The 18,737-nt window shown below is 41.3% G+C and overlaps 2 protein-coding genes across 5 annotated transcripts in view; one reads left to right on the top strand and one right to left on the bottom strand.

Moving 5' to 3' along the window:
• The window catches only part of RB195_018351 (uncharacterized protein), a gene marked incomplete at both ends in the record, with an annotated part of 28,678 nt that overhangs the window by 3,949 nt on the left and 5,992 nt on the right, over positions 1 to 18,737 (top strand). The window contains 7 exons of one of the 4 annotated variants that reach the window (XM_064185757.1): positions 5,180 to 5,247; positions 5,315 to 5,385; positions 6,092 to 6,223; positions 6,286 to 6,362; positions 13,317 to 13,388; positions 13,455 to 13,535; positions 16,350 to 16,471. In XM_064185757.1, coding sequence (XP_064041639.1) covers positions 5,180 to 5,247; positions 5,315 to 5,385; positions 6,092 to 6,223; positions 6,286 to 6,362; positions 13,317 to 13,388; positions 13,455 to 13,535; positions 16,350 to 16,471 — 623 coding nt within the window. Of the gene's footprint in view, positions 1 to 3,843; positions 3,870 to 5,179; positions 5,248 to 5,314; positions 5,386 to 6,091; positions 6,224 to 6,285; positions 6,363 to 13,316; positions 13,389 to 13,454; positions 13,536 to 16,349; positions 16,472 to 17,431; positions 17,556 to 18,737 lie in introns of those variants that run through there. The other 3 variants (XM_064185760.1, XM_064185759.1, XM_064185758.1) reach the window with 3 other exon arrangements.
• On the bottom strand, positions 3,139 to 3,588 carry RB195_018352 (uncharacterized protein; the record flags this gene model as incomplete). Its single annotated transcript, XM_064185761.1, has 1 exon — positions 3,139 to 3,588. One exon carries the CDS (start codon positions 3,586 to 3,588, stop codon positions 3,139 to 3,141), a length of 450 nt encoding a protein of 149 aa, XP_064041642.1.

Genomic DNA, 18,737 nt, shown 5'->3' with positions numbered 1-18,737 from the left:
AAGAGATTCTAACTTTATCAGAATGATATGATCATTTTTCCTTTTTCATCATATAAAGCTCAATCACTTTTTATAGCTCCCATTTGTAGAGAAATCCACAAAACAAAAACTGAAATTATGACTAATAGTTCAACAATCAGAGCATTCCTTGTAGAGATTCAAGGTTCTAAGGCATTGAGGTGTGTGTGTGTGTGTGTGTGTGTGTGTGTGTGTGTGTGTGTGTGTGTGTGTGTGTGTGTGTGTGTGTGTGTGTGTGTGTGTGTGTGTGTGTGTGTGTGTGTGTGTGTGTGTGTGTGTGTGTGTGTGTGTGTGTGTGTGTGTGTGTGTGTGTGTGTGTGTGTGTGTGTGTGTGTGTGTGTGTGTGTGTGTGTGTGTGTGTGTGTGTGTGTGTGTGTGTGTGTGTGTGTGTGTGTGTGTGTGTGTGTGTGTGTGTGTGTGTGTGTGTGTGTGTGTGTGTGTGTGTGTGTGTGTGTGTGTGTGTGTGTGTGTGTGTGTGTGAGAAAAGAAATTCGAAAAAGGTGGTATGACGGGTCTTACGCTATCGAATTGGTGCTTCGACGCCAGAAATCTATGAAAGGAGTGCGAGGAGTGAAATGGCATCGGATTAGTGCGCCCGCGCGCGATAGCTATAGAATGGGTTGCGACGGGTCCTGCGGGGTCGAAATGTTGGTATAGCATTATCGCGCAGCAACTTTGTGTGCATGTCGCAAGAGGTAAATGGGACGTTGCAACCGTTTCATACCGTGGCCACTCCACGCCTTGCTTTTCACCTCTATGACATTTCCGTGCGTCTGCTTCCTTGGACGTTTGCTTCATGTTGGTAACATGACTTCCTCAGAAAGTGGAAACACGAATGAAAACAGCTGCTTAAAAAGTAGCCAACAGTTTACATGGTTTGACGTGAGACGTTATCTTTATCAGTACGATGATGTCGTTCACGCCATCCTGTCGGATTTCAGATTCATTCAGACTGGGATATAGTAAGGACCTTAGTTCGTGTGTGTGTATGTGTATGTGTATGTGTATGTGTATGTGTGTGTGTATGTGTATGTGTATGTGTATGTGTATGTGTATGTGTATGTGTATGTGTATGTGTATGTGTATGTGTATGTGTATGTGTATGTTTATGTGTATGTGTATGTGTATGTGTATGTGTATGTGTATGTGTATGTGTATGTGTATGTGTATGTGTATGTGTTTGTGTATGTGTATGTGTATGTGTATGTGTATGTGTATGTGTATGTGTATGTGTATGTGTATGTGTATGTGTATGTGTATGTGTATGTGTATGTGTATGTGTATGTGTATGTGTATGTGTATGTGTGTATGTGTATGTGTATGTGTGTATGTGTATGTGTATGTGTATGTGTATGTGTATGTGTATGTGTATGTGTATGTGTATGTGTATGTGTATGTGTATGTGTATGTGTATGTGTATGTGTATGTGTATGTGTATGTGTATGTGTATGTGTATGTGTATGTGTATGTGTATGTGTATGTGTATGTGTATGTGTATGTGTATGTGTATGTGTATGTGTATGTGTATGTGTATGTATGTGTATGTGTATGTGTATGTGTATGTGTATGTGTATGTGTATGTGTATGTGTATGTGTATGTGTATGTGTATGTGTATGTGTATGTGTATGTGTATGTGTATGTGTATGTGTATGTGTATGTGTATGTGTATGTGTATGTGTATGTGTATGTGTATGTGTATGTGTATGTGTATGTATGTGTATGTGTATGTGTATGTGTATGTGTATGTGTATGTGTATGTGTATGTGTATGTGTGTATGTGTATGTGTATGTGTATGTGTATGTGTATGTGTATGTGTATGTGTATGTGTATGTGTATGTGTATGTGTATGTGTATGTGTATGTGTGTATGTGTATGTGTATGTGTATGTGTATGTGTATGTGTATGTGTATGTGTATGTGTATGTGTATGTGTATGTGTATGTGTATGTGTATGTGTATGTGTATGTGTATGTGTATGTGTATGTGTATGTGTATGTGTATGTGTATGTGTATGTGTATGTGTATGTGTATGTGTATGTGTATGTGTATGTGTATGTGTATGTGTATGTGTATGTGTATGTGTATGTGTATGTATGTGTATGTGTATGTGTATGTGTATGTGTATGTGTATGTGTATGTGTATGTGTATGTGTATGTGTATGTGTATGTGTATGTGTATGTGTATGTGTATGTGTATGTGTATGTGTATGTGTATGTGTATGTGTATGTGTATGTGTATGTGTATGTGTATGTATGTATGTATGTATGTATGTATGTATGTATGTATGTATGTATGTATGTATGTATGTATGTATGTATGTATGTATGTATGTATGTATGTATGTATGTATGTATGTATGTATGTATGTATGTATGTATGTATGTATGTATGTATGTATGTATGTGTGTACGTATGTATGTGTATATGTATATATGTATGTACGTGTGAAGAAATTCGGAAAATGGAGTAAGGCGGGTCCCACGGCATCGGATCGGTGCGCGCCGATGCCACAAAGCTATAATATGGGGTGGGACGGGTCATGCAACATCGGATTGGTGCGCAATAACTCCGTGTGTCTATTTCCTCGCACATTTATCTCACGTTTTCAGTGGTAACGTGTCTTCTTCAGAATATAGAATCACGCATGGAAACGACTGCTTAGATAGCGGATAGTTTACATGATCTGAGGAACGTTATCTTTATCAGTACGATGATGTCGCACACGTCATTCGATGTTAAACGTTGTTAATATCTGCGGTAACGGTTGGAAGAAATCAGAAATAAAACCCACACTTCGAGTAACGCTTTCAAATTGTGTCTATATTATATTGATATCGAATTACTGTTTGAAGCTGAAGTTTGTGTTTGTTCTCTAAATGTAGAATTGATGCAATTGTTAAGGAAGCTATGGAAACTTTCGCTAAAATTTATAGAAAACAGGTCATTGAGAGATACTTACTCAGAAAATTGACAACTTTGGCAATCGTTGCTTTTGTTGTCATTTTCATTCCCGTCTCCTAGTCCAAATTTTCCGATACTCCATTCTTCTTCTGTGCCCTTCCCTAGTTTTGCGCTGGAGTCTCGACAACGAATTTGTAGAAGGACTTTTCGTTGCGGATCACTTCCTCCAGTTCGGATTCATCAGCTGCTGATGTTGATGAGTAGGTGTTGATGATGTTGATGGGTTCTTGGCGCAGAGGGCGGAGGCGAAGAATGGCCAGACGAAGTGACAAGATCCGTGAGAATCGACAAGATGGACGACAGATGGGTGCACAACAAAACCAACACTGCCTACATTCCGCGACGGAAGCTCCTCTCCGCTAATGGAGAGTATATCGTCATTCATCTGTCGCACGTCTCTCCTTCCGCTCTTGGCCTCTTGCAGAGCAGTCTCGTGAAGTTTGATACGCTCTGCAACTCCGAGAAGGGGATGTAGGTCAGCATCTGTAGACACTGTTCTCGCTTGTAAGTACACAGTCTGAGACAGTTTACATGGCGAATCGTGCATATGTCGCCTTGGTCCAAAATCAAAGACGTCGTGATAACCTGAGATTTGATCGCCTCTCATCGGTTGTCATACCGTCCGACGTCTGAGACGACAGCGCTCAGTGTGCAGGGTATTAAGGCAGTAAATATGCTGGAGTGGCAAAAAGACTATTCCAAAAACTAAGCAGCCCTGCCACGGCGAGCCACGGGCCATGGATCAGGGAGCCACCTTGCGACCTTTTTCCAAAACAGTGGTGAATCTTAGCAGTGGTTTACACTTAGCTAGGCTTCCAATTCCGAGAAGTCGGAATATCGGATGTGTCGAACTCCTTTTCAGCTTGGGAGACCCTGCCGGAAGACTAATCTGTGCATCAAAGTTCGACACCTAGAACCGCTTATGAGGCGGTAAACCGTTGAGGAGGTAACGCGTTGTTAGAAAAGCACAATTCTAATTTTACCGAAAGTGCAACTACCATTAATTTTTGTTGATCGGTGGAAGACGGCGAATTGAACACTGCAGAAATTCTGAAGTCCGGCTTTAGTTTGACGTTCAGACTGGTTATAAAAATAAGCGGTATAGAATATATATAGTAGGTATATAGGTATGATATAGAGTGGGATTTCAAAAGCAAATAAATCTATGCTTTAAGCATCTCCAGTTTTGATTCCAATAAGAATTAAGCTATCTCTTAAATTTCACACATTATTTCATGTTCATGTTCAAATCTAGGCAAATTGAAACGATGACCATCGCATTTTAGAGGTCTTAGATCACTGATCTTTCTGCATCTGTTGACTGCAGCGCAGCGCAACTCCCGTGGATATATTCTGACAGCCTCCTGATCCGCACCCAGCCGGTAAAGAGGATCAACACCTTTATGCGAAATGTTGTCTACAATTTGTCTCAAAATACATCTGTGCAAAGTTTGGCCAAAATCAGTCTATTCTCAAAGACTTGTTTACGTGGTATAGGAACATAAACACATATAGGCCCGCTCACATATCCATTTAGAGATGTTCTACTTTTTAAAGAGGATACTCGCCGTTGGCAGTGCGCAGGCAAGATCTTACCGCATGAAGTGAGCAACCTCCTCCGTTTTTAATAAATACTGTTCGTAGGAGTTGACAAAATTCAGTGCATTACTTCCTCATTTTCTCCTTTTTGGAACTCTGTTCACCACATTTGAATGTTTTTCCCAGAACGCCACCTATATAATTATGGTAGACAAGATATTTTACTGATGAGATTCCATTACGTCTAGAAAGGAATCAGTGAACCGGCAAAATCTACATTCTCAGACAAAGTGGATCACGTATTTGTTCCAGATCGAGAAAAGGCTCAATGAAAATTTTAAGAGCGCAAAAGTTCGACTTTCCTTGAATCTCGGCATAATGACTGAGAGTATTCGATTGGTGATGTCAAGCAGTAGCCAAGATTGTTAACAGTCTTTTTGAGAGTGTTTGCTATCTATAGAATCTAATTTTAGGATAAATTATTATTGGATTTTAGTTTCGCTGTTGGAAATTTAGTGAATTCTAACACTGATATCACAATGACAACTGGAGCTTTCTTAGTATTCCATTCTCTAACGAAGCAAGTTTGTGTCATTTTATGTTCACGGCATTGACAATTTTGCTTACGCTCACGACACTCAGTACTTCACATTGTTGCGATGATATTCTATCTATCGTTTATATTTATTGTCGTTTTTGTCCCTTTCTATATCAAAAGTTCTATTAGGTTACATAGATCTTGCATAATTATGGCCTTAAAGTCGCATTTTAGATTTCTGCGGTTTTCTTTCCAGAAAGAAAGAAGCGACATCTACTGACCAGAATCCTATATTAGAATTCTCGAGGCCTGTCACCATGATGCTAAGTTCGTCAAGGGTTCTCATGGATCCAGTCTTAGCACTGAGGAACGATTGTGAGGAACGACTAAATAACCTGGTGGAGGAATTATTGCCAGCGTCATTAAGATGCACCTTTGTACGATTGCGGGATCACAAATGATGCAAACTCTGGACGGTGGACTAAAGGTTTGGATCGTGAGTGCTCATGTACCCAACAAAATCGCTAAGGACGATCACAAGGGCGCCTTTTTATTATAATACTCAATACGTTGCTGCCCAAGACACCAACTAAACAAGCAGTAATCGTCAGAACTGACGCAGATGAAGATGAGACTGAAAGAACAATCCGATGTGTTTCTAAGATGCTATTGTCCCGCGTCGAATAAACGTCGAACAACGGAAATTGTCTGGTAGATCTTTGCGAGCAGACGAACCTCATCATTGCATTCAGGTTTAAGAGAAATCATCGACGCCATCAGCTAATGTGGAAAGGGACAACCCTATTAATGGCAGAAGAGGAGGGCAAGAGGAAGCAAAAGGAAGATTTGTTTATAGACGCTTCATTGTTTGTTTCATTCTCGCAATAATCCATTCGCATAGGAAATACACCAAAATTCCTTTTAACTTATGTTGCTTTAAACAACCAAAAATTGCGCTAAAATCTCCTCAGCAACGAACTGCAATTTCTCTTTTCTTGATTCTTGCTCTTGTCTCAGTCTTCTGTTCATTCAGAGTTGCTGTTCTTTCTGGGAATAGTAGCTATCTGCTTAGTCATCATAGTTCTTATGATTATATGGGTGGAAATTAGGAAAGATAAATACGCTCAGAGAAGGAAAAAATCTAATGACAAAATCGAACCACATCGTACGTTTGTCAGATTTTTCTGAATTTCTCGTGTTTTTCCCTCAAAACTGACGACGTTTCAGATTTTAATGATTACAGCGCGGACGAAGAAAGACGAGTTGAACATTTCGACAATAACGTTTTGCGTACTGCCGAACTCGTACGTGTTTCCTTCCAAAATGAATTAATCATTTTTATCTTTGTCCAAGTAGACCTCATGTCTAGCAATGTTGTGAGCATTTCTACACATCATAAGTATTAGGCGTGCCAGTAATTAGCTCAAAATTTCAGTCCTTACTTTTAAGAAAGGCTTCTAAGAGACAGACTCCTGTAGAAACTAAGCTCAAATTAAATACTGGAATTTGATAGCTATCCAATGCTGGTCTTGCCTCGCAACTTTGAGCTTGTGTTCTCAGGGCTTCGATGTCGAAGTAATCATATACGACTAATTAACAATTAGATGACGCGAAGTAACGAGTATCAATTTAAGATGCAGAACTTTTTATCTCCGAAATCTCCTCAAAAATTGATTTTGCTCCTGACTTTGACTTGAAAAAGGCTCTCACAATAACTGATATGCAAAATCTCTGTTTTTGAATCTCTTCCGTTCTATTTTATGTATTCTTCTCTCCATGTGTATCACCGCCCAACGCTTACAATCTAGCTGACGCGACACATCTACCATGCTCTTTATCGAGTCACACTCTCTTCTCCCTTCACGTCGATAATGATACTCTTGAAGGATGGCGAAATTCCGGTCGTGAAGTTGTTGTACAGCTCTCGAAGTATCTTTATGTACTGAGTAAAGACCTCTTTGCTGCCCAAGGCTTCCACAACCGCTTCTCTCTCAACAATTGATGAGGGTGAGATATACCGACATCTTGTATCCTCGACGAGTTTCCAAAGTTTTTTTCAGAATTTAGTCAACCATGCTGGATCCTTTTGAAAATCCTGCTTTGTAAAATTGCTGTCCTTCATTTAACACTTTTTCGGTTCTGTTAAGGATCACTCTTGTAGAGAACTTGTAGTTGGAGGATTGTAAGCAGATTAGGTGATAGTATTTGATGTTGTTTGGATGTCCTTTCTTATACAGTAATTCGATCTTGCTGGTCTTCCACTGTTTAGGAACCTTCCCGATAGGTAACGTGTAAAGAACCACGTCAGAGTTTTGACAAGAACTGGTAGAACACTATACAGGGGATCGGGCGCTGATCACGATTTCTTACAGACATAGCATGTCGTAATTCGGATTGGAGCACTTCTGGAGTGAGATCTTCGAATTCCCACAGATGGTGAGGAGGCTTCTGGAGACAAGCTTGTCTTGATTTTACGGCTTTCACCCTTCGTAGTGCAGTCGTGAAAGTTTTCAACGAGCCGATCGTATTCCTATTCCTTCGATGTTGTCCAATGCGGAATCTTCTCCGAAGCCGCTTAGCGTACCGAAGATATTTGTCGGCATGGTAAATTCGGAAAGCCTCTCACCCTGAACATTCTACTGTAAGTCGTGGGTCCCGATGTGAAGTTCTTCAGGTGTTCTTCTGCGGCTAAGTTTGGCGTTCAAATCACTAACAAAGACCTTGTAGAAAACATGCATGATCTTCTCCATACATCTCCTGTAAGTCCACAAAGAAAGCCTAGACTTCTTTTTCTAGCTTGATGTTGGAGCATAAACGACAAGAACAGTGAAGGCTGGCGTTGGACCACATCTTCTCATACGCAGTCGTCCGATTCGGGTTGTAAGTTCTTCGAAACAGTCGATGTTTTCACCACGTATCTACGAGGTGATCAAGTCCAACAACTCCTTTACTGTGGGGAGTTCCTAAGAACAGTTCTACTTCAGTTTCATAAACGGCGTTCAGTGGGTGGCGCGGTATCGCCTCGGTCAGCCCGATAACGTCGTACCCAATTTTCTTGGTTCGCATCATAAGATCTTTCCGCTTCCGATGCTCCGTTCTTTTTGGCGAACCAGGCTTTCCTCCGAATTCAGAAGAGTCTTTATTATCGCTGTAATATGTATGTAATTCTAAAACCTATGGGCAGACTGCTCGCCTCTAGTCTAGAGTTTTTAGAGAACGTTATGTGCTCCCGGAGTGGACACGCGGAAATTTTTTGTTGGAGGCAACTCCGCCTCTCTTACCTCCTATCTGTCGTCTGCGGACGTGCTACGAAGCTCGAGATTTAGTGAAGAAGGTCCGTGCCCGAAAAGGCATCCTATGCATTGTAGTAGTCGCTTCAACTTCGTGCGATGATCTCTGAAACAATTTTGCGAAAACACTTCCTTTCTTAGAAATTGTCCACCCAGCCAACGATATAGATACACCACTGCAATTCATCCTTCCATCCCAGCACACCACTAACGTTCTGCTGACGTTACTACGAATTTGTTTTTTCCTACTTTTCAACATCATTCGACAAGAGCTGCCAACACAATATAGCGAGAATCATTTCGTCCATTCTCGATTTGTGCAACCTTACAGAACGAGCCGATCAATCAGTACTGATATGCTCACTTAAGTAACGCTTCCAACCGTGAAGCACTTTTTTTACTTTGATTTCATCATTAAAAGACGAATCGGAGTATTATTGCGAAAGTCCCCTAAAAAAGTTGTTCACGACGATGAGAATTTTTATCATGAATGTGATGGTAATCAGCATGTATTAAAATTCCAATCAAAATTTGAGATCATCACAAACCTTTCCTTCGTGGTTTTCGTAGTTTTTGTAAGCGATCAGATAACTATCACATCAACAAGAAGTCCGGGTCTTGTGAACTAAGAACTGTGAAGTGCTTTAGTCTATTTGGAGTCTTGCACTGTATTTTCATATACTAGGAATGTACTTCGCACATGTGATGGGAGTCAGGCTCATTTCTCCTGAGATAAAACAGAGTGAGGAACTGTCACACCTCTCTCTCCTTGGAGGCACATTACAACACCATGCCTCTGAAAGTAAGAGCTTCCTTTTTTCTGTTCGTTCGCCTGCCAGTGAACGAACAGTCAAAGGGCTCCTGGCGCTGTCTTTCCCGGTCGCCGGCAATGGCGGCACGTATGCGAGGTTTCGCAGACGTGCGGTGTCTTGAAGGCATCACCCCACGAATCTGAGGTGGTACGGATTTCAAGTGGAGTATACGTATACGGAATAGTAGGCTATGGAGAGGAGTGTGATTCCGTCCATTTCTTCTTAATTGCCGTAAAAAACGGTCCGGAAGATGCGGCGCGTGCACAAGACTGACGCGCTCCAATCGAACTCCTTGCAAAAAGTAGTGTGCCGGCACGCTCGAAGCCGTATCTTCCGGACCGTTTTCTACGGCAATTAGGAAGAAATGAACGGAATCACCTTTATCTCAATAATCTACGATCCTGTATACGAATATTCCAGCGGAAATCCTTGCCACTCTAGATTCGTGGGGTGATGCCTTTAAGGTACCTAACTGGAGGGGGAACGATTTGACGATTTCTCATGCCGTTTTCTGGATGACTAAGAGCAACTGAGCGTGATCTCGCTAACATTAGCGAGCAACATAATCCGATCTGCTTGTGTAAGATCCCTCAATTTCGTAGTACGCCGCCTTCAATACTCAGTATCATTTGATGAAGAATACCCTCCTCAATAAAGTTTCGTAAGTTATTTGCATCAAATCTCACCGAAAAGACCGTCAATGCTGAGATTGGTGGTAAGAATGGAGGAAAATGCTTGAAAATGCTGATCTCTGTCCCAAAATTCTTTTCCTCACACTTTTGTCAAAACGGAAAACTATTGCGAATTAACATTATACTCTTCGTTACTATTTAACCTGCCGTTTCCAACGTCTTCTACCCATTTGTTTCTTCACCACCTCACACTGTTCTTTACCATGTTTTTTGTTTTTCTTGTTCTCTCTCATCCTATTTGTTCCTTTTTAAGTTTTACCTCGCTCATCAAGTGCCCTCCATATTAGCACAAACCTCATGAGTCGTTCAGTTTTTCAACACATCGATTAAATGCAAAAAATAGTGGGGATCTCTGAAAAAAAAGGAGGATTCAATTATATTTTGAAAAAAAAATCATTGTGCAAGTATCCCATAGAGCGAGAAATTCCCCATAGAGCAATGCACGACACCGCTACTACTGTCCCAAAATTAAAGGCATCACTCCACGAATCTGAAGTGGTGCGGAGTTCAGGTGGAGTATTCGTATACGAGATCGTAGATTATTGAGAGAAGGGTGATTCCGTCCATTTCTTCCTAATTGCCGTAGGAAACGGCCCGGAAGATACGGCGCCGCACAAGGCTGGCGCGCTCTAGTCGAACTCCCTGTAGAAAATAGTGCGCCAGAACGAATGAAGCCGTATTTTCCGGGCCGTTTATTACGGCAATTAGGAAGAAATGGACGGAATCACCCCCCTCTCCACAGTCTCCCATCCCGTGTACGAATACCCCACCTGAAATCCGTACCACCTCAGATTCGTGGAGTGATGCCTTTAACTTGCGAAGTATTAATCCGGCGCAAACCGTCGGAATCTGTGTTAGTGAGCAAAGTCAGATTTTGAAAGTATTATTCGAGAGCTAATGAGAACCTGGTTTCAGATATATTTCCAGAATTTAGTTTCGGCAAATGTATAGCCTAAAAACAGGCAAAATTTCCGCAACCTTCGTTAATTATATTCACACCTTCGCAGTTCTGCCATTGGCACATCCCGCGGACATATCTCCGTGTAAGGAAGAGGTGTTCATAGGATTTGCGCTGATTTCATAACTGGATAAAATGATTAATATATACGTAGCCAAGAGGTTATTCAGAACATTTGATCCCCCATATCATACGTGAGTTCGAAATTTAAATTGTCCAGGGAAATTGAGGAAAGTGCCATATTGAAAGTTATTAAAAAGCCAATACGTTCCTAGCCATAGAAAACCTGTTCCGAACCTCCATATGCGAACAATTTGTTCTTGGCAACTGTTCAAACTGTAAGTTTCTGTTTTGGAAGATGTTTAGTCTTTTCGATGTCAAATTTACAGTTTCGCTCTATTTCGTTGTTTGTTCCAATCTTTGAGTAGCTGTCAACGACTTACAATGAACACTTGTGTCTCGCGACTTCGCACTTGACTCTCTTGGGTTAGGCGCTTACGTATGGTTACAGCAGGTTGTGGTTTTCTGTGACCAAAGTGGAGAAAATTTCGACTGTTTTTACAAAAAAAAAGTGATTTTTGCCACCTCTACTTATTTCCGTACATGACACAGCTAGTTCTTCTTGAGAGAGACGTCCTCCCGAATGATGTTAAACTCAGTTTGATTTACAAGATTAAAACTACCAAAACTGATTTCTCCCACTTAAAATGGCAGGCAACATGATGTAGCTGAAATGATTATCATGCCCAGACATGATTTGCCACAGAGGCACCTCACAGCTCCGGTAGGCGATTCCTCTGGTGATTTTGCGCCACAAAGACACCGTTATTATTGAATGTAAATGAACGGTGGTGACAACTCTACACAGTTCTCATTTACCTAAATCTAAACTAAATTTAAAGTTAAAATTTAATAGTTTAGATAAACTAACATTTATCTAAACTACTAAATTTTAACTTATTAACTGTCAACTTTTTCTACTTCTGTTTTTTGTCTTTCTTTCCGGGAAATTTGTTCCATTTGTTCGTATTTCTTTCGAGAAGATTGTGCAATTGGAGAAGCTGTATAACTCTGATGAATAAGAACTGGGTAGAGTTGTCACCACCGTTCATTTATATTCAATTATAATGTTGGAAGAAAGGTTTCTAAGCAGTGGAGGGACACGAAGGCTTTGCTGCTCTGACATGTCATATGCACTTTAACTTAGATGTCGAGGAGGCAAGTAGATGTGACTATCGAAGAAACCATAGTAGAAATTGTAGATGACCTTCTCCGATGGGTCCATTTGAGTTGGAAAATTCCGAATGTCAGTAGTCTTTGCTTTATGACTGAATGTCCCATTATGACTGAATGCCGTATGACTTTATGTCCCAACGTAGGACAGCGGATGCTACTTTCCTATCCCTGCAGCTTCAACCAATACTGCTCTCGCTAACCTCCACCTTAATTGCATTTCTGCAAAGCCAGACTCAGTTGTGAGTTTATAGTTGTTGTTTATAATTGTTCGTGTAACTCCAAATTGTTGCATCAGAACGCGAATATCCAGAAGCAGGCGTCTTTTGGAAACTTTGAAATTCTGGGTTTTACCCAAACAGCCCCGAAGATATTCAACGACGTAATGATACTTTGGTCCATGATGTCCATTACGGTATCATCCCGAATGCCGTTTGTGGAAGCAAAAAGTCTCTTCTTTATGGCGAGTTTAAGAATCCTCTCTGTTAATATTTCTCTCACGCATGAGGAACGATCTTGCTAGAAGGAGGCGATGGTTCGAGTTTATATCGAACTTCGCTACAACAGCGATATCCACTGAGCAAAAATTTTCACTGACAATGGTACTCTCCATTTCATTATAGTTTTGCACATCGAGTGATTCAAAATCAGCGTGCTTGGGTCTGGAACACAACACGAAGACCGTCAGTGGGATTGTCGGATTCCCTTACGCAACTGCACCATGCCTCATATCGTTCTGACCCATGCTATGATTTTAGCTTCAAATTATTGCAATGCGATCAAATTATTACTTTGGGTGTTCCTTTTTTGTTGGAATTGGGACGTGTAGATTCCAACAAAAAAGAAAGACCCAAAAAACAATATTTTTATCGCATTATAGAGCGAGTCTCCTTCAGAACTTGTCTGAAGTTTTTCTCAGAATTCTCCTAGATAGACTACCGAAAACTATGTAATATTGAATCTCCTATGCTGTGCATCGCTTAGGAGAAAAGTATACATATATAACTCAAACCTGTAGAAAAAGTTTCTGAAATTATGCATCCTGAAAGAACTGTATAAGGGAATTTCTGCACAGAACTTACCTTAAATATGGCACTGGACTTGCTACTTCTCACACGTCACTGATAAGAGAAACCGTTGTCATCAGAACAAATTCTCTCCAAGAACGCCTGTGTTTAGAGTTAAAATGCTCGTGAAAACGCAATATATCTTTCACTTGCCATGAGCACCACTCTTGAGGTTCATGTGTTTGTTAAAAGGACGTGTAGCTCAGGTGTCACCAGTTCCTGTCGTTGACCCAGTCACTGCTGATGCAAATCGAAAGCGTGGCGAACAGGAGGCTCCTGTATGCAGGGAAAGTACTTGTTTATTTACATCGTATGCTTAGGATTCTACTGTACACTTATTTTAGACCACTACATCTCAACCCTCTACTGAAGTACCTCGTGAAGTTGAAACAACTTCTCTTGCTAAAAGAAAGAGTGATAAACAGGTGAAGGCTTTTACTAATCAACAACATTTATTGAAAATTCGGATTTTTGTCCTGGAGATGACTGAACGAACAAAAAGCAACATCAACTGAAGTGTGTAATTTAAAGGCAGCATGCCACGAATCTGAGGTGGTGCGTATTTCAGATGGAGTATTCGTATACAGGATCGTAGATTATGGAGACGGAGGTAGTTCCGCCGATCTCTCTTTGCATCACTGCAAACAGCCGCCTCCAGAATGTTGTTTTGTAGGATGCCATCTATTGCAACGCTCCAGTCCCTGCGCTGCCTCAGCCCTGCGATTCATCGAAAATCAATTCGGACTGTTCCTATAGGCAGTAAGAGACGAAATGCTACGCGAAAATCGCTGCAATAGAAGGGATCGTACAAAACAGCATTCAGGGGCCGGCTGCCTGCAGTGATTCAGGGAGAGTTGAGCAGACCACCCTGATCTCCAAAATCTACGACCCCCTATACGGATACTCCACATGAAATCCGTACCGCCACAGATTACATTCGTGGTATGCTGTCTTTAAATGAATGACAGTTTCTCAAGATATGTTGCAGTCTGTCGCTGCAGCTTTGTGCATTTATTTATGCCAGGAAAAGTGATACATTAAGTTCTGTTGAATATGACGAATCAGCGTTGACGGAAACCTTAGCTGAATTGTATACATAGACCGGCTTCATAACAGCATCTTTTAAGTATTATAATTTCTCATATAATTTGAAATCTTGCAAAAAGTTCTATCTCTTGTTACTAATTATCTTGGTGAGTAGAGTATCATGCTATATAATAACGGGCTTGGTCTGTCATGTGTGTGTGTGTGTGTGTGTGTGTGTGTGTGTGTGTGTGTGTGTGTGTGTGTGTATGTATGTATGTGTGTGTGTGTGTGTGTGTGTGTGTGTGTGTGTGTGTGTGTGTGTGTGTGTGTGTGTGTGTGTGTGTGTGTGTGTGTGTGTGTGTGTGTGTGTGTGTGTGTGTGTGTGTGTGTGTGTGTGTGTGTGTGTGTGTGTGTGTGTGTGTGTGTGTGTGTGTGTGTGTGTGTGTGTGTGTGTGTGTGTGTGTGTGTGTGTGTGTGTGTGTGTGTGTGTGTGTGTGTCGAAATGGTGCGCCGACATCGGAAAGCTACAAGATGGGATGCGGCAGGTCCAATGGCGTGGAATTGGTGCGCCAGAAAGGTATAATATGAGGTGAGAAAGGTCCCACGGCGTCGAAGTGATGCGCAATTACTTCATTTGCATGTCACAAAAGGTGAATTAGACGTAGTAGCCGCTCCCCAGTCATTGCTACTGCCCGTGTTGTGCGCCACCTGTAAGACTACTCCATGCGTCTATCTCGTTGCAGGTTTGCCCAGGTTGGTAACATGTCTTCTTCTGGAAATGGAAACGAGCATGAAAACGGCTGCTTAAATAGTAGCGAACAGTTTAGATGGTGTGACCTGGGACGTTATTTTTATGAGTACGATGATGTCCTTCACGTCATTTTCTGCTAAAAGATCATTCTGTGATAACTGTTGGAGGAAAATTAAGTGGAAATCATTCTTCGAACAATGCTTTCAAATTGTGTCTATGTTATTTATTGAAAGTTCGACATTCTATGAATCTCGGCATAGTTAAATGTCGTATTGGTTTTGATAAGCTGTACACGAGGTCGTTAAACAGTTTTATTGGCTAACGTTTCGGCAAAATCGTCTTCTTTAGGGCCTGCCTGAAATGGGTGATTCAATTTACAATTTAAGCGACCAAACTGAATGCTCACCTTGGATAGGAGACGCCTAGCATGGGCCGCTGACTGATCGATCACGAGTTCGAATGGTTCGAATTTCTCATTCGGATCTGAAGAACCATCCGAGATATGGTGCGAGTTCCCGTGTTATCGACAGAAATTCGCCCTTGTGGTTCATTTTAGGGTTTCTGACCTGGATCCAAAATGTCTCAGGCGATTTTCGAGTACACGTTTTAGATTCGTGCGCTGAGATTTGGACCTTTGTTTCAAGATAGGCTCTGTCGTGTTTTTGTGTTCTATGGGCACCTAAAGGTGTCCATTCTCGTAACCTATCCTTTCCATTCAATACCCGCTCTTTGATGCAGACATTGACAAATCAGCTCCGTCGTGTTTTTGATACAAACACGACGCGAACCATCCATTTCAAGCTCTGAAGAAGGCGATTTTGTCGAAACGTTAGCCAATAAAACTATTTAACAACCTTGTGTACACCTTATCAAAACCAATACGACATATGTTATTTATATTGGTGTCGAAGGAGAGTTTGAAGTTGATGTTTGAATGTTCTCTTAATGTAGAACTGACGTGTTTAGAAAGAATAGTATAAAATCTTTCGCCTAATTAAATTTTAAAAAAGAAGAAGAAAGCGTTGTTAGGAAAACAATTCCAATTTCACAGAAACTAACACCATTATTAATTTTCATTGATCAGTGGAGGCGTGCGAAGCGAACATGAAGTCTGAAGTCCGGTTTTAGCCGGACATTCATACTGGTAGCAATAATAATAGCATTAGTAATAATGCTAATTATATTGTTACTATTATTTGGGAGGGTAGTGCGCAGTCGGTGAGAGTCTGTGTCTGTGCAATCGATAGATAGTTCGAAGCGGTCCTAGTGCCAACCAACCCTTTCATCCTTCCGTTGATAAATTAATACCAGACTTGTCTGAGAGGATAAGAGTATTGACTTGATACATCGGCTAACTCCCATAAGTCACAGGTGAAAGGCTTTCGTAAACTTAAAACGAATCTGAAGTGAAATTAATGCGGCGGGACATGCCAAGCAGATTGATTAACATCAGACTGTTCAGAATGAAGGCCGGTTAGCTTCATGTCAGCGTGAATCACATCAAGCTTATGTTGTTTCGACAGTCCCCTTGGTACATCTACGCCTATTCCGATCTTACAGAGTACGGAGTGTAGTTTTCACACGGTATGACTTGACTGCATCATCGGAGCTTGTTTGCCTACTTTCACGCGTTTTCTCGGATGGGAGAGCCCCATTCCTACTTTCTACCGTTCATCGAGAATAATATTATTCGTATCGATGAAAATAATACTAAACTGCATTTTACCAGAGGTAATGTTTTTTTTTCTTGAGATTTTAATGAAAATGACGTAAATTAAAAATTGTACGTTATTTTTGCTGATGAAAGGAATGTTTTAAAGCACAAAAACAGTTGCTACACGTATCTTGAACAGTGAAAAATACTTCGTTTGCGGCCAAATAAAAATCGCCTCTACTCAGAAAAAAAATTCTATGAACAGACAAGCCGAGCAGCAGTTTGATACATGAAGAGTCTGGACAGCGAAAGGAAGGGGTTATATGATAAATATATCAAACAAATTCAATATTATTAACGATGTTGATAAAAGTACAACCGGCTCTGAATCGCATGGGATCTCCAGGATACACCTAACTCCTCATTCCTTTGATGCTATACGATTGCCTTATAGGCGCATGAAAAGAAAGTAAAAGACACGCGCGAAAAGACTGGATAAATGCGCTCGGGTAACTCGGTAAGCTCGGTGAGCGTTTTGCCTTCTTTCATAAGTGTGAAAGATGCGATGTGAAACCTACTGTAGGGGAACCTCACAACTAATCTGAATATCAGGATTACGACCAATCTGATAACTTGAAACGCCTCGTGAAAAACGAACATATGAAAAAGATCGAGTGCACGTTGAGGTTTTCCCAACAGGAGTCGTAATAAGGGAATGCGAGCTAGAGGAGGATCGTAAGAAGTCATACTCCATATTCGTCCTTGAAATAAAATAGTGTAATATTAGAAAAAATAAATGAGGAAAACACGAAACCGGATAACAAATTTTTGTGGAGTCATTTTATCGAAGAGAAAAGGAACTCAGAAGGAAGAGATGACTTTGTATTAAGGGCTAAGAACGGCAAGGGCCAAAGACACATTGCTCCGACACTTCAACATAGCCAATTCAATATGTTGAAGCCTCTGCAAGGTTTACCGCCTCACCGTAGTAGCGTGGAGGTGACTGAGCGATGAACAGAGGAGATATGTCTTCTGGCAGGGTCTCCTAAGCTGAGAAAGGGTTGTGTGTGTATGTCAAAAATGTCGCAAGGTGGCTTCCTGATCCAACTAGATTGCTCCTGTGTTCAAAGCTAAGCTCGCTGTGGCAGGGCTGCCTAGTATGTGGAAAATTACTTGTCACTCCAGCGTAAACAATGTCAATACCCTTCACGTTGGATGTTCTCATCTCAGGCGTCAGACAGTGTGGCGACCGGTGAGAAGCGATCGAATCTCAGGTTGCTCAGGACATGTTTGATTCGTGACCAGAGCGACACGTGCACGACTCCCCATAAAGACTGTCTCAGATTTTGTACTTACAACGCGAGAACAACATTTATAAACGCTGACCTACATCCCCTTCTCAGAGTTGCAGAGCGTATCAAGCTTCACGAGACTGCTCTGCAAGAGCCCAAGAGCAGGTCTGACGTACGAGGTATGAGTAACAGTATACTCGTCATTCACGAAAAAAATTTCCGTCGCAAAATGTGGGCTGTGTCGATTTTGTTGTGTACTGTTGAATCAGAGTTGGACAAGTTATAGAGAAGCTGCTGTGGAGGTGATCCACAACGAGAAGTCGTTCTACAAATTCGTTGTCTGAGGCTTCAACGGAAAACTCGGAACAGGCACAGAAGAGGAACACAGGAACGGAAAATTTGGACTAAGGAACCGAAGTGATAACCTTCTCGCCGGGCTTTAGTTCGCCTCTCGTATTTTTCATGGGAATTCTTTTCAAATGAAGAAAGATATCGTCGGTAGAATGGACCCGAATCGCCAAATGACACGACTGGTGAGATCGATAACATACTCACCAATAGGTAGTGGTGTCTAGTTGGCATCTCGGTAGTACCATCCTTTCGTAATGGTTCTAATCACCATCTCGTGCAAAAATACGACTTAGCCACACGAAGGAACAAAACATCAGCTATTGATCGGCAACGAAGGAGGAATGAAGTTGTATACAACAACTGCGTATTCGAGGACTTCATCTCCTAAGGTGACTGGCATATCGAGAAGGACTCAAACATGGACTATGACTCACTGCTCAAAGGACTGCAACCCTGTATCGAACGTGTCATAAAGCTGCGCACGACAAAATTGGATCGAATTTTGAAGACCACTAAGAAATCGTTGGAAAGGAGAAGGACTTTGAGGCCTGTT

Source organism: Necator americanus, chromosome II (assembly GCF_031761385.1).
Source record: "Necator americanus strain Aroian chromosome II, whole genome shotgun sequence".
NCBI lineage: Eukaryota > Metazoa > Nematoda > Chromadorea > Rhabditida > Ancylostomatidae > Necator > Necator americanus.
This window is presented reverse-complemented; position numbering and strand designations above follow the sequence as displayed.